The following is a 22,931-nucleotide window of genomic DNA, read 5'->3' as shown; positions in this document are numbered from 1 at the left end:
CATTAGGAGAGTATGAAAGTAATTCCCTGTAGTGACTCCTTGTAGTGTAATTTCACTGAATTGTGCATCTTTACTCACTTTCTTGTTTACAGTTCGTCATGGCATTTGTGTTGTTTTGTTTGATTATCGTTTGTCCTGTTTTAGAATAACTTCCACCACAACATGTCACAGCGATGTATTCAGTGTTTGAAATGACGGACATGCACATGTACGGCCTAGCAGATGGAAATGAGGACGCAACACCTCAATTTTATACTGAACGTAACCCTGGGAGGCTGTTACCTTAAAGCAAGAACGTTTGTACGATTTCACCAACGTTTGCGAGAGACAGCCTCGTTTGAGAAGAGAGCATATGGTGGAAGACCATACGATGTGCCAACGGCTGAACTCCAAGATAGGGTTCTTCGTACTGTGGATGAAACTCCAACCAGTAAGGCGTTGATCACATGACGGTGTGGAACATTCTGCATGAAACTCTTCCACAAACACTTTTATCACCTTCAACGACTGCAAGGAATAATTGAGGCAGGATTTGGGACAAAAATAACTTTTAGTCAACACGTGTTATTCCAGTTTGCTGTTTATGTGCTGTACTAAGCACTTACCCTATTCACTGATTAGGCTGGCTTTTCACGGATTGGGATCTGCACTTATCATAACAATCACGTCAGCGCATATGAAAACGTTCATTAAGCGCGACAAGACAGAAACCCACAGAGGTTCAGCCTCAACGTTTGGGGTGGAATTATTCGTGACCATATCATTAGCCCCTTCTTTTCGCAACGTTTTGTGGACAAATGTAACTGCAGTTTCTCAGAAATGAGGTGCTTCATTTACTCGATAACGTACCTCTACCTCTAGAGGCATCGACCGAATGTCGTTAACGCACGATGGTACTCCGCAGGCAATTTGTATCTCGATAACCAGTTTCCGAAAGATTGGTCGAATGGGATCCGCTATTCGATCACCACCATTTGAATCTAATAGATTTCTTTTTAGTGGGTGAGGGGGGACATTTAAATTTCTTGGCGTATTCGACTGCCGTACCCAATGTCGGTGTTCTGAGGGAGCGTATCCAAAAAGGATTTGACCAAATACGCAACACACCAGGAGTTTTCTTCAACGGATGACAAAGTACGGAACGCAGGCTCAGGTGATACATGGAATTATGAGGTCACTTCGACCGCGTTCTGTAAATGTAAATGTGTCAGGTGAACGTATCATTTTTGTGCCAAGCATAAAAAATCTTGTTTACCTATGTAAAGAAGAATTTTCAGATCCAAGTTCATATGACCTTTTTGCAATGTTTTGATGGCAAGTATAAATCTCTTAAAGTTCCCGACACATGTTTTTATACAAGCTGTGTGTCAATACGTGAACCAACGGCAAAACATAGCGAGATAAAACGAATATACAGCGCAAGAAATAAATTAAACAACAAAATTGTACGCTATTGAGGGGTAAGAAATTAAAAGACTACTATTGAGCACTGGAGGTCGCCACTAAAGGGAGTGAAGAATTTTTGATAAAATTCGCTCGAATTTCACGCCACCTCAAGTGTTTTAAAATCCACAAACTTCCATGCGAGCACTCCTCGCCCATTGTGAAGTGGTGGCTGTCTTTTGGTTGCTGCTATTGTTCCTAAATAGTCGCGCTGCTTCCTGGTGCTCGTTCCAGTGCCATATAAAGTAATGTTTTGGCTGCGCACCTTCCGCGCCCGCTTCAGCTTCTGGATGGCCGCGTCCCAAACCGTGATTAGCTAGAGGCCACTGTCTTTATTGAAGGTGGTGTCATAAATTTTCATATCGATAGTTTCTTTTATTACTTTATCCCAGAAACTATTAGTCCTGGTAATAACGTCTCGTCGAATGCAGTACGATGCCCGTTTTCTAGAGCATGCTTTGCTTCCGCTGAATTGTAAGGTTTTTTATTTTGGGGCATCAGTCTCCTGACTGGTTTGATGGCCCCACCACGAATTCCTCTTCCGTGCCAATCTCTTCATCTCAGAGTATCACTTGCAACCTACGTTCTCAATTATTTGTTGGATGTATTCCAATCTCTCTCTGTTTTCATCTACAATTTTTGCCCTTTACAGCTCCCTGTAGTAGGATAGAAGTCATTCCCTGACGTCTTTACATATGTCTTTCCATCCTGTCCCTTCTGTAGCAGGGGTTGTGTGGCGTGGACTGGGCGGTTTTTTTAGGTTAGATGGCCTCCGGCAAGTACAGAAAGAGCAACAGCCTCAACGGGTGCGGGGCAAAGTCAGGACATGCGGGGGCCAAGCAGCAATCGGTATTGTAATTGTAAACTGTCGAAGCTGCATTGGTAAAGTACCGGAAATTCAAGCGCTGATAGAAAGCACCGAAGCTGAAATCGTTATAGGTACAGAAAGCTGGCTGAAGCCAGAGATAAATTCGGCCGAAATTTTTACAAAGGCAGAGACGGTGTTTAGAAAGGATAGATTGCATGCAACCGGTGGTGGCGTGTTTGTCGCTGTTAGTAGTAGTTTATCTTGTAGTGAAGTAGAAGTGGATAGTTCCTGCGATTATTATGGGTGGAGGTTACACGCAACAACCGAGCTAGGTTAATAGTTGGCTCCTTTTACCGACCTCCCGACTCAGCAGCATTAGTGGCAGAACAACTGAGAGAAAATTTGGAATACATTTCACATAAATTTTCTCAGCATGTTATAGTCTTAGGTGGAGATTTCAATTTACCAGATATAGACTGGTACACTCAGATGTTTAGGACGGGTGGTAGGGACAGAGCATCGAGTGACATTATACTGAGTGCACTATCCGAAAATTACCTCGAGCAATTAAACAGAGAACCGACTCGTGGAGATAATATCTTGGACCTACTGATAACAGACCCGAACTTTTCGACTCTGTAGTGCAGAACAGGGAATCAATGATCATAAGGCCGTTGCAGCATCCCTGAATATGGAAGTTAATAGGAATATAAAAAAAGGGAGGAAGGTTTATCTGTTTAGCAAGAGTAATAGAAGGCAGATTTCAGACTACCTAACAGATCAAAACGAAAATATCTGTTCCGACACTGACAATGTTGAGTGTTTATGGAAAAAGTTCAAGGCAATCGTCAAATGCGTTTTAGACAGGTACGTGCCGAGTAAAACTGTGAGGGACGGGAAAAACCCACCGTGATTCAACATCAAAGTTAGGAAACTACTGCGAAAGCAGAGAGCTTCATTCCAAGTGTAAACGCAGCCAAAACCTCTCAGACAAACAGAAGCTAAACGATGTCAAAGTTAGCGTAAGGAGGGCTATGCGTGAAGCGTTCAGTGAATTCGTAAGTAAAATTCTATGTACCGACTTGACAGAAAATCCTAGGAAGTTCTGGTCTTACGATAAATCAGTAAGTGGCTCGAAACAGCATATCCAGACACTCCGGGATGATGATGGCATTGAAACAGAGGATGACACGCGTAAAGCTGAAATACTAAACACCTTTTTCCAAAGCTGTTTCACAGAGGAAGACCGCACTGCAGTTCCTTCTCTAAATCCTCGCCCAAACGAAAAAATGGCTGTCATCGAAATAAGTGTCCAAGGAATAGAAAAGTAACTGAAATCACTCAACAGAGGAAAGTCCACTGGACCTGACGGGATACCAATTCGATTCTACACAGAGTACGGGAAAGAACTTGGCCCCCTTCTAACAGCCGAGTACTGCAAGTCTGTAGGGGAACGGAAGGTTCCAAATGATTGGAAAAGAGCACAGGTAGTCCCAGTCTTCAAGAAGGGTCGTCGAGCAGATGCGCAAAACTATAGACCTATATCTCTGACATCGATCTGTTGTAGAATATTAGAAAATGTTTTTTGCTCGCGTATCATGTCGTTTTTGGAAACTCAGAATCTACTCTGTAGGAATCAACATGGATTTCGGAAAAAGCGATCGTGTGAGACCCAACTCGCTTTATTTGTTCATGAGACCCAGAAAGTATTAGATACAGGCTCCCAGGTAGATGCCATTTTCCTTGACTTCCGGAAGGCGTTCGATACAGTTCCGCACTGTCGCCTGATAAACAAAGTAAGAGCCTATGGAATATCAAACCAGCTGTGTGGCTGGATTGAAGAGTTTTTAGCAAACAGAAAACAGCATGTTGTTATCAATGGAGAGACGTCTACAGACGTTAAAGTAACCTCTGGCGTGCCACAGGGGAGTGTTATGGGACCATTGCTTTTCACAATATATGTAAATGACCTAGTAGATAGTGTCGGAAGTTCCATGCGGCTTTTCGCGGATGATGCTGTAGTATACAGAGAAGTTGCAGCATTGGTGGATTGTGGCGAGGTGCAGGAGGATCTGCAGCGGATAAGCACTTGGTGCAGGGTGTGGCAACTGACCCTTAACATAGACAAATGTAATGTATTGCGAATACATAGAAAGAAGGATCCTTTATTGTATGATTATATGATAGCGGAAGAAACACTGGTAGCAGTTACTTCTGTAAAATATCTGGGAGTATGCGTGCGGAACGATTTGAAGTGGAATGATCATATAAAATTAATTGTTGGTAACGCGGGTACCAGGATGAGATTCATTGGGAGAGTACTTAGATAGTCCATCAACAAAGGAGGTGACTTAAAAAACGCTCGTTCGACCTATACTTGAGTATTGCTCATCAGTGTGGGATCCGTACCAGATCGGGTTGACGGAGGAGATAGAGAAGATCCAAAGAAGAGCGGCGCGTTTCGTCACAGGGTTATTTGGTAACCGTGATAGCGTTACGGAGATGTTTAGCAAACTCAAGTGGCAGACTCTTCCATAGAGGCGCGCTGCATCGCGGTGTAGCTTGCTCGCCAGGTTTCGAGAGGGAGCGTTTCTGGATGAGGTGTCGAATATATTGCTTCCCCCTAGTTATACCTACCGAGGAGATCACGAATGTAAAATTAGAGAGATTCGAGCGCGCACGGAGGCTTTCAGACAGTAAAAAATGAAGTATTAACAAAATGTCAGTTTGGTTTCCAGAAAGGTTTTTCAACAGAAAGTGCCATATATGCTTTCACCAATCAAATTTTGAATGATCTGAATAACCGAACACCACTCATTGGGATTTTTTGTGATCTCTCCAAGGCTTTTGATTGTGTTAATCACGAAATTCTGCTAGACAAGCTCAAGTATTGTGGCATGAGTGGGACAGTGCACAAATGGTTTAATTCGTACCTAACTGGAAGAGTGCAGAAAGTTGAAATAAGTAGTTCCCATAACATGCAAAGATCAGCACATTCCTCAAACTGGGGAACTATCAAGAATGGGGTTCCACAAGGGTCAGTCTTGGGTCCTTTGTTGTTCTTAATATATATTAATGACTTGCCATTCTATATTCATGAAGAGGCAAAGTTAGTTCTCTTTGCTGATGATACAAGTATAGTAATCACACCTGACAAACAAGAATTAACTGATGAAATTGTCAATACTGTCTTTCAGAAAATTACTAAGTGGTTCCTTGTAAACGGACTCTCACTGAATTTTGATAAGACACAGTACATACAGTTCTGTACAGTGAATGGTATGACGCCATTAATAAATATAGACCTTAATCAGAAGCATATAGCTAAGGTAGAATATTCCAAATTTGTAGGTGTGTCCACTGATGAGAGATTAAATTGGAAGAAACACATTGATGATCTGCTGAAACGTTTGAGTTCAGCTACTTATGCAATAAGGGTCATTGCAAATTTTGGTGATAAACATCTTACTAAATTAGCTTACTACGCCTATTTTCACTCATTGCTTTCATATGGCATCATATTTAGGGGTAATTCATCACTGAGGAATAAAGTATTTATTGCACAAAAGCGTGTAATCAGAGTAATAGCTGGAGTCCACCCAAGATCATCCTGCAGACATTTATTTAAGGATCTAGGGATATTCACAGTAGCTTCTCAGTATATATACTCCCTTATGAAATTTGTTATTAACAACCAAACCCAATTCAAAAGTAATAGCAGTGTGCATAACTACAATACTAGGAGAAAGGATGATCTTCACTATTCAAGATTAAATCTAACTTTGGCACAGAAAGGGGTGAATTATACTGGCACTAAAGTCTTTGGTCACTTACCAAATAGTATCAAAAGTCTGACAGATAACCAACAAGTATTTAAGAATAAATTAAAAGAATTTCTGAATGACGACTCCTTCTAGTCCACAGAGGAATTTTTAGATATAAATTAAGAAAAAAAGAAAAAAAAAACAAAACAAAAATATTAAAAAATAAAAAAATAAAAAAAACAAAAAAACACAAAAAATAAAAAGTTGTTATATTAACTTAAGTATGTTGTTAAATTAACCTAATTATGTCATGTATTGGAAAATTCGACTCGTTCCACATCATTACGAAATATCGTATTCATGATCCATGGAACTAGTATTAATCTAATCTAATCTATTCTAATCTAGTCGTTCTTCCCGCGAACCATACGTGACTGGAACAGAAAAGGGAGGTAATGACAGTGGCACGTAAAGTGCCCTCCGCCACACACCGTTGGGTGGCTTGCGGAGTATAAATATAGATGTAGATGTAGTGTTTTCCACATATTCCTTTCCTCTTCGACTCTGCGCAGAACTTTCTCATCCCTCACCTCATCAGTCCACCTAATTTTCAAAATTCGTCTGTAGCACCACAACTCAAATGCTTCGATTCTCTTCTGCTCCGGCTTTCCCACAGTCCATGTTTCACTACCATACAATGCTGTGCTCCAAACGTACGTTCTCAGAAATTTCTTCCTCAAATTAAGGCCTAGTTTGATACTAGTAGACTTATCTTGGCCGGGAAAGCCATTACTGCCAGTGCTACTCTGGTTCCGATATCCTCCTTGCTTCGTTCGCCATTGGTTATTTTGCTGTCTAGGCAGTAGAATTCCGTAATTTCATCTATTTCGTGATTTTCAATCCTGATGTTAAGTTTCTTGCTGTTCTCATTTCTGCTACTTCTTATTACTTTCGTCTTTCTTCCATTTACTCTCAGTCCATATTCTGTACTCAGGCTGTTCATTCCATTCAGAAGAGCATGTACTTCTTCTTCACTTTCACTCAGGATAGCAATGCCATCAGCGGATCAAATCAATGATATACTCTCACCTTGAATATTAATTCTACTCCTGAATCTTTTTTTTTTTTATTTTCATCCTTGCTTCTTCGATGTAACAGTAGAGGCGAAAGACTACATTCCTGACTTGCACCCTTTTTAATCCGAGCACTTGGTTATTATTTCCTCTTGGCTCGTTTTACCCGTCTCTCTCTATAGCTTACCCCTACTTATCTCAGAAATTCGAACATCTTGCACCATTTTACATTGTTGAACGCCTTTTTCAGGTCGACAGATCCTATGAACGTGTCCCGATTCTTCTTTAGTTATGCTTCCATTATCAACCGCAACGTCTGAATTGCCTCTCTGGTTCCTTTAACTTTCCTAAAGCCAATCTGATCGTCATCTAACACATCCTCAATTTTCTTTTCTATTCTATTCTTCTTTATATTATCCTTGTCAGCAACTTGGATGCATGAGCTGTTAAGCTGATTGTGCGATAATTGTCGCACTTGTCACCTCTCGCAGTATTCGGAATTGTGTGAATGATATTTTTTCGAAAGTCAGATGATATGTCGTCAGACACTACGTTCTACACACCAATGTGAAAAGTCATTTGTTGCCACTTTCCTCAATGATTTTAGAAATTATGATGGAATATTATCTATCCCTTCTGCCTTATTTGATATTAAGTCCTGCAAAGCTCTCTTAAATTCTGTTTGTAATACTGGATCACTGATCTCTTCCAAATCGACTCCTGTTTTTTCGTCTACGAAAAATCTTCCCCCTCGCAGGGGCCTTCAGTGTACTATTTCCACCTATCTGCAGTCTCCTCTGCATTTAGCAGTGTAATTCCCGTTGCACTCATAATGTTACCGCCCTTGCTTTTAATGTCACCGAAGGTTGTTTTGACTTTCCTGTATGCTGAGTCTGTCCTTCCGACAATCATGTCTTTTTCGATTTCTCCACATTTTTCATGCAGCCATTTCGTCTTAGCTTCCCTGCACTTTCTATTTATTTCATTCCTCAATGACTTATATTTCTGTATCCCTGAATTTCTCTGAACATTTTTGTACCTCCCTCTTTCATCGATCAACTGAAGTATTTCTTCTGTTACCCATGGTTTCTTCGTAGTTACTTTATTTGTAAATACGTTTTTCTTTCTAACTTCTGTGATTGCCTTTTTAGAGATCTCCACTCCTCTTCAACTGTACTGCCTACTGAGCTAATGCTCATTGCTGTATCTTAGTACTTCTGTACCTCGCTTCTTTGCGTATTGATTCTCCATGACTAATTTCTTAAACTTCGGCCTCCTCTTGTAAGGGTGACGAAGACGAAAGCATCTCTCGTGTTCTACACAGCGCTGTTCAGTAGTACACACAGTCTAACAAAAAACTGTCCACACCCACACGGTATTTTATATACTCCTGGCGTTCCGAGATCTACTTCGTCTACGGCAGGCCTCATGACTTGTCGAATTTTTGCTGGAATCCTGATGACCGAATCGAATTTATGCCTCTTTAGGAGCCAGATATTTTTCCTGTTACTGAGCTACAGAATGGCAAAAATGCAAGCTTCTTCGAGTCCTTCTCGGGGTCCTCCTGCTCACCTGTTGTCGGAAAGATGGCTTGAGAAATCTGGCAATAGTTGTGCCCGTTTCGCTTTAATACTTTCCGTAAGTAGTTCAGTACCTTCTGCAGGTTTTCAGCGTCCGAGACGGCTTCCGTTTGATGCACTAAGGTCCTCAGAAGAGAACGATTCTGCGACGGATGGTGATAGCTGATAGCGTACAGCTATCGGTCCGTTGTGGGTGGGTTTCCGGTAAACACTGTGGTTTTGATATCCATTTGCTTCATGGCGGATGAGGACGTCAAGGAACAGCAAGGTACATCTGTCTCTACCCCCATGGTGAATTTAATGTTGCAACGGATATTCTTGACGTGATCCAAAAATTCTCCCATCGTTCCAAGTCCACGACACCAGATAATGAACGTGTCGTCGATGAAACGTTAAAAGCAACTATGCAGGAGCCATGTCCAGGACGATGTCGTCAAAGTGCTCCGTAAACAGGTTGGCTGCAAATGGAGCTAATGGGCTCCCCTTAGTCGTCGCTAAGGGGAGCCATTAGCCGTCCGTCTGGTTCAGATATTCTCTCCATCGTACAAAAAGTACGATGGCATCAGAGTGTGCAAACCACTTGACGCATCTGGAAGCTCGAGAGTATTTTATTAGTATATATCGCTGCCACACAGTTCATTAGTATACGAGCAATTTTGTTTTGCCACGCGCGATTTAGCGGAGTTTAGATGCAACATAAAAACTATGTTTGTCTTGTGATATATTTGGCTTTTAAAACAATGAACGATCGGCTTGTACTTACCCATTCCGTTTATAATGCGAAATCCGTGAAGTTTGGATATGTAGCCCTTCCGGAACACAAAATCGGTGAGCCATCCGAAGAACAGACTGCCGCCCGCACTTATGACGTGGGGCGCGGCCGACAGGAAACCGTTCTGCAACGAATAGACACATAGTGAAATAGGTTAAAGATACGTGAGTGGGCGCTTCTCATATTACAAACATTGCTATAAAATGACATCGAATGCCTACAAGTCGTCCCACCAAATAAAAATAATGGAACAGAACTGGTATTATAAGTTTTCGGTGGATGTTTATATACTTCAGACTGATTAATGTTCGCTGGAAACTGTGTTCGTATTTGTTGAAGGCTGTCCGTAAAAAATCACCATGTCGATACTCGACTACGAAAGCGCAATCACTTTTGTGTATCAAGCTTGAGTAGACCCCTATAGATGTTTGAGACGAACGATGGGTGCACTGAGACTGAATATTGAGGGAACAGTGATATTCGTCTTATTGTCTGCTCACTACGTAGGGAGCAGCCATTACTTGTAGTCGCGCGGGGAAGCCGCGCGGTCTCTGGCGCCTTGTCACGGTCCGTGCGGCTGCCCCCGTCGGAGGTTCCAGTCCTCCCTCGGGCATGGGTGTGTTTGTTGTCCATAGCGTAATTTAGTTTAAGTAGTGTGTAGGCTTAGGGACCAATGGCCTCAGCTGTTTGGTCCCATAACACCTTACCACAAATTTCCAATTTCCGTTACTCGGTAAGTCCCTAATCGGTGTTAATCGTCGCAGTTAAATTTCCCAAGGAAAATGTTGAAACGAACTGGAGAAGGCTTGTAACTGATGTGAGGTGTCCGGATCTACGATCTAGAAATGGCACAAGATGCCTTTTGAGTTCGGCAACGGTGGAGCTTACTTTAGCAAGAGTTTCGGGTTGTCACCATATTGCCCATTAGACACACACACACACACACACACACACACACACACACACACACGCACGCACACACATACAAAACTGTTTCTAAACAAATCTTTATTATTAACGGCTTAAATGTCGCCCTGTTCCAGTTGCGGGTTGCCTTCTGACGGCTTCGAGAAGTAATAAAAATTTGATTTTCAGTATTTCACATAATTATTTACCAAATTTAAAAATTTGTAATGTTGTCATATCTTGCTCATAAAAGCTATGCAACAAAAATTTTTGTTGCTCCTGCAAGCCTTAAGTTAAACATTAGTTTACTCGTCTTGAATAGTAAGGGGCGATCTGTATTAATTAAGTTAAACGTTAAACACAGTAAGTATAATATTATTTCTTGAGACCGTGTATGTCACGGTGCGCAAATTAGCAACACTGTATTCATACAGTGTTTGAGAATGCGAGCAATTAGCGACTACCAAAAAATTTTACACATAATTTTGAGCCTTTACGAAACTTTTTCTCTCTGAAATCCCTGCCCCCTCCCCAAAAAATAACGAAACGAGAAAAATTTATAGCTTGCTGCATCTTCGCTGTTCGTGATTTATGGATGTATTTTGCACCCCCCCCCCTCCCCCCGCCATAAAGACTATAATCGGAACAACTACTTCTAGCAGAGTAGAAAGAAAGTATAGCTAAAAAGCAATACATCATAAATATGCAACTCGCGAAATGTAGTAGCTAGGAAAACTGTTATTTTTCACAGGCCAGCTGCAGCCTCTAATCTGTTGTCGATGATGCAACTATATCCTGACTGAAGATTCAAATATGTATCATGCTAATTGAAAATGGATGAAAGCCAGAAACGCGTCTTAGCTTTACTAAAAATAGTTAACAAAGTGGCTGGTCGCTGTATTTATTAAAATAACCAGCTATTCCCGTGACTGCGCTAGCATATCAGTAGTTCTGTTATGAAGAGTGTTATCCTGATTAGGCAAGCTAGTAATTTGTAAATGTGTACACAGTGGTGTAGAGAAGTATGAATAAAAAAAATGCATGCGGTGCGGGTAGGTAGCCACATAATAAATACGCTTTTGTTATTTTGCTGTATGTCGAATCTGAACGCATGCATTATATTTTCTAATTCTAGGTGTATCAAAAAGAACCATTCGATTAAAAAAAAAGAAAAGAACCTACTAGGTTATCCGAGATATATGCGTGAAAACGTACTGTTGGAAAGAGCAAACTCTCGAGTTTTACGTGGTTCCCGCTAAGTAGCAGCAGTGTGCACCCACTTCATTTCTAGTAAAAATAATGTCGGGACAACAGAAAGCGTTTTGTTTTCTACGTTTTGAACAGCGCGGGTCGATAATAACCGTTCAGCGTGACTTTCGTAATAGGTATGGTGTGGGTCCTCCTACAGCACAGATTATTAGACGATGGCATGAACAATTCCGAGAAACAGGTTGTTTGCGTAGACCGTCCTCGAGTGTCTGACACAGACGCCGATCGTATCCGCCATAGTTTCACAAGGGGTCCGTAGAAATCCGTTCGTCGTGCAGTTCGACAGCTCAACATGCCCCCATGTCCGTCTGGCGTGTGTTGCGTCGTTTACATATGAAACCATACAAAATTCAGCTACTGCAATCTCTTCGCGAAGGTGACAAACAACAACGTGTAGAGTTCCATAATTTTGTTCTTGGCAAGATGGAGGATAACACTTTTCTTCCATGCTTAGTGTTTAGCGATGAAGCAACATTTCATTTAAATGTAAAGGTGAACCATCATAACGTGAAAATATGGGGTACGGAACAACCACATGAAGTTGTACAACATGAGAGGGACTCTCCAAAATATAATGTGTTTTGTGCAGTTTCACGGGAAGAGGTGTATGGTGCATTTTCCTTTGCCGAGAATACTGTTACAGGAAGCACATATCTCGATATGCTTGAGAACTTTCTTTTCCCACAGTTGGAGACTGATTCGAACGACTTCATTTACCAACAAAGTGGGGCACCGCCACAATTGAAAGGTCTCTGTTGGATTCCTTTCATGTTTAATTTCTCAAATTTGTTGTCTTTTATGGAATAAATTCCTCTTCTAAATTTACTGTGGCGTTTCTGACTATCTGGGAGGAGACTGAGTAGTGGAACATGTTACTTTTACATGTAAACAAGAACGATCTCTCACACTACTACACTTTAAAGCACAGTTTATATGTAATTCTTATATGTAATTCATGTCACACAGTCTCATACGGAACCTACATCCGCTTTCTTTTATATACTGTGTATGATAAGATACTGTCATCCCCCTTCCCTTCTGTGTGAGAGGATGAATGATCAAATGTGTTTGTAGCTGCATGCTTGAGGGTAGCAGACAAGGCTGTCTGCTAGAGAACAGTAGGACCAACGTTGAAACAGGTAGCTACGCTTCCTAAAAGCAGAGAGGTTTCCATTCTTAGTATGGTCCGGTCCGTCCCCTGTCATGTTGGTATAGGAAGCTGCCCCTCTGGCGCCTTCCGTTTGTCTTTGTGAGCGACTCTCAGGAGCACGCTGGGTAGTTCGGTGGTAGTAGGCAGTTGGAGTCCAGTGGTAGCGCAGGGCAGTCCAGCAGTAGCAGTCTGGCGGTAGCGAGCGTCTGAAGTGGTAAGATCTCCGGCTAAGCGCGTGTCTGTTAAGTCCATAGGACAATGGATTTGTTAAGTTCAGCTTAACTGAGAATTTAATCATTTTATTTCGGGTTAGCTTTAAAATAGCTAAGGTTATCTTTAATTGCAGCAGAGTGTGATTCTCGTGTCCAGTTCAGATTATTTGGCGGTAGTTGCTTTGTTATTACTTTGTGAGTAAAGTGGAACCACGTGTTGGTCAGTAACTCTAAGTAAGATCAATCTTAAAGGCAAATGCTTGTGTGATTATAACGTATCGTCTTGAAAAGATTTTGAATATACCAACTTTTCTTTATGTTCAACCCACGTGGCGTGTACTTTGTGAGACCAGTACCACGTGCTTATATAACTGTTTGACCCATCAGGTTAATAGTAAGACGTTAGTAACCAGTTCGAGGTTTTTGTTTTGTAATCTGCTTTTTGATCTAATTTATTTTTATTATCTAAATTATTGCGGAGTTATACGCTTTCTGTAAACCAAGTTGACCACGTGAAGGGTAATTACAAGACGGACAGGATTGTGCTACGAGAGTAATTTCTTTAACTGAAAATTTGAATCTATTGGTTGTGGTTAACTTTCTGTTGCATGTGTTTCAATGTTCTTTGTGTGTTGTTTTATGAATGCAGTGTTGTACCCAGTCTCCCAAATCTTGGCTCCATATTTTATGTGTCCCGTAATATTCCAATCTCACAGTCTCACAATCGTAAATAAGGCACCAGCTCAGTTATAACTCACGTATAATATGCTGAAATTTCAATGAACAATCTTTAAAATAAATTTGCAAATATAAACTGATTTCTTTCTTTTTATTTAAATTCTCCTTTTATATAGATATATTACCGGTTGTTGTATGACTGTAAAAAGATTATAATCAATGATAGTCTGATTGGTAATGTGGTAAACCTAGACTAGTTACCCAGTCGTGAAACAGTGGCCCAGTAAACGCTCGGTTAACCTCCCAAGACAGCTCACAGTTTTAAACCGCTTTCATGGTCTAATTAGCACCTGATTTCAGCATACCAAATTCAAGTCACAATCTTACGCTATTCAGCAAAGCAAATTAGAGTTACAATCTTTCACATGGCGACCCTGTTCTGTGATTCCGCTAGACTCTGGAATCTCTGAGACGTTAGATTGCAAGCGTTGTATAATCTTAATTTTTTTTCCTACAGCGCTCAAACAACTTTTGCATTGTTTCTGAGCAGACGTTCAAAAGATTCACGGCGTTGTTGAGCGGCGTTGCGTTGTTTGTCTTGTTTTGTTTTCTATATTTGTGTGTTTTATATGTGTGTGTGTGTTTTTTTTTCTCTCGCTTGTAAATTCCACTGTTTCGAACAAAGATAAAAATTTGTTTTGCGTATGAAAAAGTGCATACTAGGTTGGGTATCTTTCGTGTGACTGTCGTAATTTTTGGGGGACACATTTATTGTGATTAGTGTGTTGCGTACTGGGTGTGAATTGCACTAATGCTGACACGTAACCAAGCTAAAAGTAAGCGGTCCGACAACTTAAGCAACATGGACCAAGGGGATAATTTGATTTCCAATATTAACGCGTCGGGCGGTTCCGAAAATGCAATGGGGAATACTTCAGACGAAATGCAAAACAGCACGAACGGCCTCACATCAGAGCCACAAATTAATGTGCCTCCAACTAACCAAATTGATTTGGCAGAACTCGTGAAAGCCTTATTACAACAAAATAAAGAATCGTTCCGAGAACAAAAAGAATTATCAGAAAAATTGTTCCGAGAACAAAAAGAATCCGAAAAATCGATCCGCGAGCTAGGCGAACAAATGACGCAGAAATCTGAAAAATCGATCCGTGAGCTAGGCGAACAAATAGACGAAAAATTAATCCAGCAGACAAATAAAGTTGACAAGTCGATGCAGAGAGTGTCCGATGATATCTCACAAAGAATAAACAATCTGGCAAGTGAAATAAAAAGTGACATTATGAAAGAATTAGGCCGTACATTTGAACAAATCGATGACCGTCTGCAAGTCCTAGAACAGAGCAAGCGCAGTGGCGAGGCCGAATCTAAAGAAAGCGAAGAACGGCTACTTAGGAATTTCCAAGAGCTGAGAGAACAATGCCAAAGAGATCGTCAGCAGGTATTCTCGAGGGTCCAAGAGGCTGAAACGCATTGTCCCACGGCCGTTAGCAACACAATAGCGGACAACAGTTTAGCGATCCACGCGTTGGAACAGCAGGTCGAACAATTGAAACAGACTGGGGCGGAGGACAAGAGACAAATAGATGAGAAGATCGCGGCATTAGCGGACATTGTAGGCACGATGAAGCTGACGGAAAGCGAGAACAATATCACACAGGTAGCGGCCGCAGAGACCGAAGAAGTGCGTTCGCTTCTTAAATTCCAGAAGGGACAGTTTGAAGTAAACAGACAGCACAAAGCTGTAACAGGCGATTTACAAGAACGCGTTGCGCATCTGGAAAACCGCATGGCGTGTGATTCCGAACTCGCCAATAGCAATAAAAATAGCCGTACGAACAGTGCAGAGAGGGACTCCGGCCACGAGGGAGATTGTGACGACAGGGAAGAATGTAATTTAAGGGGCAGACATGAGACAAATAGAAACATTCAAGGGCCTCGCCAGGAGGAAATGCGGGGATTTGATTTCAAACATTTCCTTACGGTAAGAAAATTTGAGATATTCCGTAATTCTCAAAAAGGCATACATCCACGAGCATGGCTCGAGCAATTTGAGTTCTGTCTTCCTCCCGACTGGGCAAGTTCACATAAAATAGAGTATATGTGTGGCTATTTGGAAGGCGAACCGGCGAGTCGTATGAGGTCGGCAGCGCGTCACTGCAACTCCACTCGGGAGTTTCGACAAGCCTTTCTGTCCGCCTATTGGTCGGAAGCGGCACAAGATAGGGTCAAACATGGCATAATTATGCTGCCAAATTTGAACCAGTCTGGTTTCGGCAGCCCTGCACGCCTATTCGACCACATGCTGCAGGCAAATTAATTTTTATACGACCCATACGGACCTGCGGAACTAATTAGGATATGCATCACCAAATTGCCGATGCACTTGCGGCACGTCATTCTTGCGGGACGATGCAAAGAGGACGTGGAAACGTTTAAAACGCTTCTCCAAGAGTTGGAATACAATACACCAGAATGCCCGCCTAATCAGGCACAAAGTTATTACGGGGCTCAGCAGCGCGATCGCAGTCGTGGCCGTATTACTAATCAACGGCGTGACTGGTCGTCGCGACGCGAACGAAACAATAATCGAGACAGGCCATATAGAAACTGGGGTAACAGTCGCGAACACAGATGGAGCAACAGAAATGATAGAGGATGGGGACAAGGTCGTGAACGCAACAGGTACGGCAACCAGCATCGTTACTACGATGAACACGGTGGGAGTAGAATTGTAGGCGGAGCCCCACATGATGTCGAAATTCGGCCGGCCAACCCCAGACATAATCCAACAAATGGGAATGAACGAAACCGGCAATGACAAATGATCAGCCCAGAAGGCGCCAATCGGAACAAATGAGCGACATGGCAAATGAGTACATAGGATTTATAGAGAGGAGAATGAATTGATTAGTTTAAATTTGTGGCGTATGAATTTTGAATAATATGTTAGTAAAAATAATGATAAAGATATTTTTATGTGATTGATTGAAGTGATGTTGTTAATTTGTTTTCTTTCCTTGTGCAATTAGGATTTAGTTTGATTCAAACGTAAAGATAAAAGGTTTCCTTGTGAACAAGTGAAATGCTTTTTTTTGTGTCAATTGAAAAGAGTCGCTCCTGAGAGAAGCAAGATCGTTGCTGAAATTGCAAAAACTCAGGGGAATATCCGATCTGTGGGTATTATGGGTCTGGCAAACCCAGGTCCCCAGCTGTTAGTAGCCTTGTTTCCGATTTTCTGTTTTCAGTGCTACTATCTATCTATTACTATTCTATATCTGTCGGTATAAATGAGGATCTCTTACTATAGTATGCGTGCTGTATGAATATTTTAAGATAGGAGAACTCTGAGAAAGGAATGAGTAAGTTTGGAATCTTGAAAACAGGATGTGATAATACGATTGTTTAACCATTGGCTTCCCAATATGCAATGATATGTTAATATTGATGATATATGTTTTTTTTTGTTCTTTATAGCTGAGTACGTAAAGTGCTGTCTGTGGATTTCGTAAGTATATTGATTCCCTTCAAGGTGAAAGAAGAATTGTGGTTTGTGTAATTTACGTGGCCCTGAAATATTATTGTGGTAGTCATACGAGCAGTTTTTCAGCAAATGGAGAATGGAACGGAAATATGGATCCTTTTTTTTTTTTTGTTGTCTTGATTGATGTTAAGCCGAAGCCTGAAAAATTATTCTGCGTTAATACTTGTCCTAGAAAAGCGACGTTTATGTGTTTTGCTGATGCTGTGAGCATTACAGCCTACTGTTTTCGCTGGTGCGGGATGCACTGCAGCTTATATGATTTGTACTGAGGAAATTTCCCTCTTGAAGGTAGAGGATGATTAAATAATTTTGATTATGGGAACGAAGGAAAGCTTGGTTTAAGGTAATAAGGATGAAGCAAAACATTTGTCATTTATACTACAGGAGGATTCGGATCTTTTGTGTCTGTTGTAAGTTCAATGTTAAGATGATACTGTTTTACAGAATAGAGGTGACCACAATTTTGCCATTCATGAGAAATGAATCCAGAATAACCACCACAGGCGAAATAACTGATTTGAAAGCGAAAGGTAACGTAAAGAAGGAACGAAATCGAAGCAAAATGGGTAAGAAAATGTAATATAACCTGTATAATGCAAATAATTTAACCTTCTCAGAGCCATCTGTGTGATTAATTCTTGTAATAACGTAATTTTAGATGAAATTTTGTTACTGTGTTATGTGTGAATATATGAGTATGATAAATGTATAATTGCGAGTCTCTTTTCAGGTGTGCGAACTGGTATAAATGTTTTTGTGTGTAAATAACCATTGTTCTTTTTACTGTGTATGTTTAAGGAAGGTTTCTCCATTTATCATGTGACAAGACGTATGCCGCGAGCGTCAAGAAGAGGGCGAATTAGAACATTTCTGTAGTGGTGTAAACACTTTGTTGAAGTAGCATTGAAGTGGCTTGTGGGATTAATTAGTAGTGGATAGAAGTAGAATTTTGAGTAATGCATGTTTATGGGTAGTTAGTTTGTAGAATAGACAACAGGTGTGCATGTGTGTGTGTAAATAACATGTGAACCCCATGCTCTCCTAACCTATACTTGCGCAAGGCATAACCCTATTCATTTTAGTGAATTAATAAGTGGCATTTGATTTATTAAAACACAAGTGAACCACATTAGTGATGTGGATTTAAATATTGTATTGTCAGTTCATTTAATTTTTATTTTTACATTGTAAAGTCATTTCACTTTTATTTTTTTATATTGTCAAGTCATTTAACTTTTAATTTTATATTGTCGATTCATCTAACTTTGTTCTTAAAAATTGTGAAAGACAATACTAAGTGATATTATGTATGACATTGTGTAATCACATAAGGATGATGAAAAATTTCTGTGAATGCAGATGAGAACGTGAAAGCGAACCGGCAAAACTCTTAAGAGACAGCGGGAGCAGCCAGGTAGTTGTAAACTGGCGGGTTTCCCAGCGGGACACGCTGTCAGCCAGGCCACTTCGGGAGCGCGGCCGACAACAAAAGGACGCGGGAAACACTTTCCCTTGCACCTGTAGCTAATGGGCGGCCGCCCCGGGCGACCCCTTCCTGAAGGGAATGACCTGAGATGGGCGAGCGGTCCACCGCGCGGAAATCCATCTCCTGGCAACGCACCTCACGCACGCGACCGTGACGAGACGGCTGCGGTGTAACAACACAAAGGGCGTGGAGCCTTTTGACAGGTACTGTCCAAAGAAACTTGCAGACGTCAACGACGCCTATCGACATTTCCTGACGGATGCCTACTGTCAAGCGACAGTAATTCATGGTTAGATGTTCTCTGGTCGCTAAGGGTGACACGAAGAAGAGCCATTGAAGTGTCATCCTGGCCCAGGAATATCAACCTGGCATGTCAATCGAGGATACTGCACGAATTTGACAATACAAACATGGAACAAAATCGAGGTGCTCGTGACACAAGAGAAACTTCATGAGAGGGCAGAGATGGCGGGATCGCACGCAACAGATGGACAAAAATCCCTACTGACAGCTGCGGCGACGAACCCCCTTCCCCTCCCCTTATATTGTGCCACGGAACAGTGGAACTAGTGAGTGTATCAGTGAACAGTGATTATACGGTTCTTAGTTCAATGCATATACGTGTGTTTCTGTCACAGAAACTTTGACTCGTGTGTTTTGCAGGGACTCGATTTATTGGTGTTTATTAAACTCTGACTCTTGTATTTTGCAGGTGTTCTATATTTTTTTAAACTTTGACTATTGTATTTTGCAGGTGTTTTATTTATTGGTGTTTTGTTTTAGATGTTGACTATTGTACTGTTTTATTGATCAATGTTTGTTCTTGTGTTAGGTATTAGATTTGTGATATTTTGTTTCATAAATTCATTACTGTGGCACTGCTTCCTTTATCAGTCAGATTGCTATTCATTCTCATTGGGCTGTGATCGATTAGCCTTTGCATGGGGTATATTTATTGTGAGGAACCCCTTAAGGGTAACAATCACACAATTATTGTAGTTTCAGTATAATGACACAGTGCTCATTGTTTGCTAACTAACTGAAATATTGTAGAGTGATTAAATTAGTGCCACATAGTTAGGTTAATCCTACAGATTATTAGTTTTATAAGATATAGAATTTTTTTGCGATAACCGCTTTGTAAAACATGTTTTTTCTCTTATATTTTTTTTTGCTTTTGCGGATTGTGCATTCTAATGTTCTGCTTTATGATACTGATGTTATTTGATGTTCTTTTTTTTAATTGCTGTGGCACCTTTGCTATTTTCATAAATTTTGCCTGTTAATAAACAGTCATAAATTTGCCTGTGATCAGTTGGCTCTTGCAATGAGCAAATACTGGTGAACTCCATAAGGGTAACAACCAGAAATTGTTTTCATATTAATGACACAGGAACCATTGTTTTTACTTGCTGACCGATTTAGGTCTACACGACCTTTTAAATAGGTGTCACAGATTGTGTGTTTTTTTTTCTCTCTTTGAAATTGGTAGATTGTAAAGATGTTTGAAATTATTGTGTTTTAGCAAGTAGCTGGTGACCTTTTGCCTTTTTCTTTACACTTTTGGTTTAAGTAGGGTGTGAGAAGCCTGCTTGGGAATGTCCTAGCATGGCCAGAAAATTCCCTGCACAGTCTTTTCCCGGAGCGTTGGGGTTATGAAAGGTCTCTGTTGGATTCCTTTCATGTTTAATTTCTCAAATTTGTTGTCTTTTATGGAATAAATTCCTCTTCTAAATTTACTGTGGCGTTTCTGACTATCTGGGAGGAGACTGAGTAGTGGAACGTGTTACTTTTACATGTAAACAAGAACGATCTCTCACACTACTACACTTTAAAGCACAGTTTATATGTAATTCTTATATGTAATTCATGTCACACAGTCTCATACGGAACCTACATCCGCTTTCTTTTATATACTGTGTATGATAAGATACTGTCATCCCCCTTCCCTTCTGTGTGAGAGGATGAATGATCAAATGTGTTTGTAGCTGCATGCTTGAGGGTAGCAGACAAGGCTGTCTGCTAGAGAACAGTAGGACCAACGTTGAAACAGGTAGCTACGCTTCCTAAAAGCAGAGAGGTTTCCATTCTTAGTATGGTCCGGTCCGTCCCCTGTCATGTTGGTATAGGAAGCTGCCCCTCTGGCGCCTTCCGTTTGTCTTTGTGAGCGACTCTCAGGAGCACGCTGGGTAGTTCGGTGGTAGTAGGCAGTTGGAGTCCAGTGGTAGCGCAGGGCAGTCCAGCAGTAGCAGTCTGGCGGTAGCGAGCGTCTGAAGTGGTAAGATCTCCGGCTAAGCGCGTGTCTGTTAAGTCCATAGGACAATGGATTTGTTAAGTTCAGCTTAACTGAGAATTTAATCATTTTATTTCGGGTTAGCTTTAAAATAGCTAAGGTTATCTTTAATTGCAGCGGAGTGTGATTCTCGTGTCCAGTTCAGATTATTTGGCGGTAGTTGCTTTGTTATTACTTTGTGAGTAAAGTGGAACCACGTGTTGGTCAGTAACTCTAAGTAAGATCAATCTTAAAGGCAAATGCTTGTGTGATTATAACGTATCGTCTTGAAAAGATTTTGAATATACCAACTTTTCTTTATGTTCAACCCACGTGGCGTGTACTTTGTGAGACCAGTACCACGTGCTTATATAACTGTTTGACCCATCAGGTTAATAGTAAGACGTTAGTAACCAGTTCGAGGTTTTTGTTTTGTAATCTGCTTTTTGATCTAATTTATTTTTATTATCTAAATTATTGCGGAGTTATACGCTTTCTGTAAACCAAGTTGACCACGTGAAGGGTAATTACAAGACGGACAGGATTGTGCTACGAAAGTAATTTCTTTAACTGAAAATTTGAATCTATTGGTTGTGGTTAACTTTCTGTTGCATGTGTTTCAATGTTCTTTGTGTGTTGTTTTATGAATGCAGTGTTGTACCCAGTCTCCCAAATCTTGGCTCCATATTTTATGTGTCCCGTAATATTCCAATCTCACAGTCTCACAATCGTAAATAAGGCACCAGCTCAGTTATAACTCACGTATAATATGCTGAAATTTCAATGAACAATCTTTAAAATAAATTTGCAAATATAAACTGATTTCTTTCTTTTTATTTAAATTCTCCTTTTATATAGATATATTACCGGTTGTTGTATGACTGTAAAAAGATTATAATCAATGATAGTCTGATTGGTAATGTGGTAAACCTAGACTAGTTACCCAGTCGTGAAACAGTGGCCCAGTAAACGCTCGGTTAACCTCCCAAGACAGCTCACAGTTTTAAACCGCTTTCATGGTCTAATTAGCACCCGATTTCAGCATACCAAATTCAAGTCACAATCTTACGCTATTCAGCAAAGCAAATTAGAGTTACAATCTTTCACAATGGTATCTGGAAATGCGGGAATTTTCAAACCAAAGGATTAGCGAACGATGGATCGGTAGCGCTGGACCAAATGATTCAGCCTTACATTTCTGACCTCCATGGTCACCGGACCTGCCTGTATGTGATTAATTTTTTCGGGGATTTACAAAAGACTTTGTTTATGTGCCTCCGTTACCAACGACAATAATAGCAGCTGTGGAAGTTGTAACCCAAGACATGCTCTATGCAGTGTGGGAACAATTTGAATACCGCACTGACATATTCCCTGCAGCTCAAGGAAGGCATATTGAACACTCTTGAAAAGGTATTAAAAAAACTTTTTTAGTTACCTGTTCATCAAAAAACAAAATTAATTGTATATGTTTAGTAGTTTCAGAAATATTGATGTGTCAAATCGGATGATTCTTTTTGATACACTCTGTATTTAAGAAACGCTTAGGTTCATTACATGTGTAGAGAAGCAGAGTCCCTAGAGGTCCGTCAGGCTCGCTTAGCACTGGCTGTGAGATTTTTCCATCGGAGCAAAATATGCCAACCGTTTCTTCCTTCCATTTCAATGCAATCTATCCCGCAATACGAATAACTTATGAATAACATAGATTATTAACAGATCGTAATGAAATTCAGCCTCATAAAAACCGTCTCACGTTCCACGTGTAAAGATGCCACGTTCTGTTTGTCGTACAGCCTTTAAATGTCGCCGTCGTTGTGGGTATTCAAGCGTCTCGGCAGCTATCTGTAGCTCTTAAGGTCGCCTGACGTACTGCATCGAAGTTCCGGCGGACGTGAGGTTACTGCGAGTTTAGTTGGATTCGAGTAACTTTCACAGCTCGAACTCTCTTAGAAC

General features: G+C 40.8%; 1 protein-coding gene across 1 annotated transcript in view; it reads right to left on the bottom strand.

The window, feature by feature from the left end:
- The window catches only part of LOC126260968 (sialin-like), a 133,304-nt gene that overhangs the window by 23,247 nt on the left and 87,126 nt on the right, over positions 1-22,931 (bottom strand). Inside the window, exon 7 of the mRNA XM_049958543.1 lies at positions 9,432-9,564. Coding sequence (XP_049814500.1) covers positions 9,432-9,564 — 133 coding nt within the window. The remainder of the gene's footprint in view (positions 1-9,431; positions 9,565-22,931) is intronic.

Source organism: Schistocerca nitens, chromosome 1 (assembly GCF_023898315.1).
Source record: "Schistocerca nitens isolate TAMUIC-IGC-003100 chromosome 1, iqSchNite1.1, whole genome shotgun sequence".
Lineage (NCBI taxonomy): Eukaryota > Metazoa > Arthropoda > Insecta > Orthoptera > Acrididae > Schistocerca > Schistocerca nitens.
Note: the sequence above shows the minus strand (reverse complement) of the source record. Positions and strands in the feature narration are given on the sequence as shown.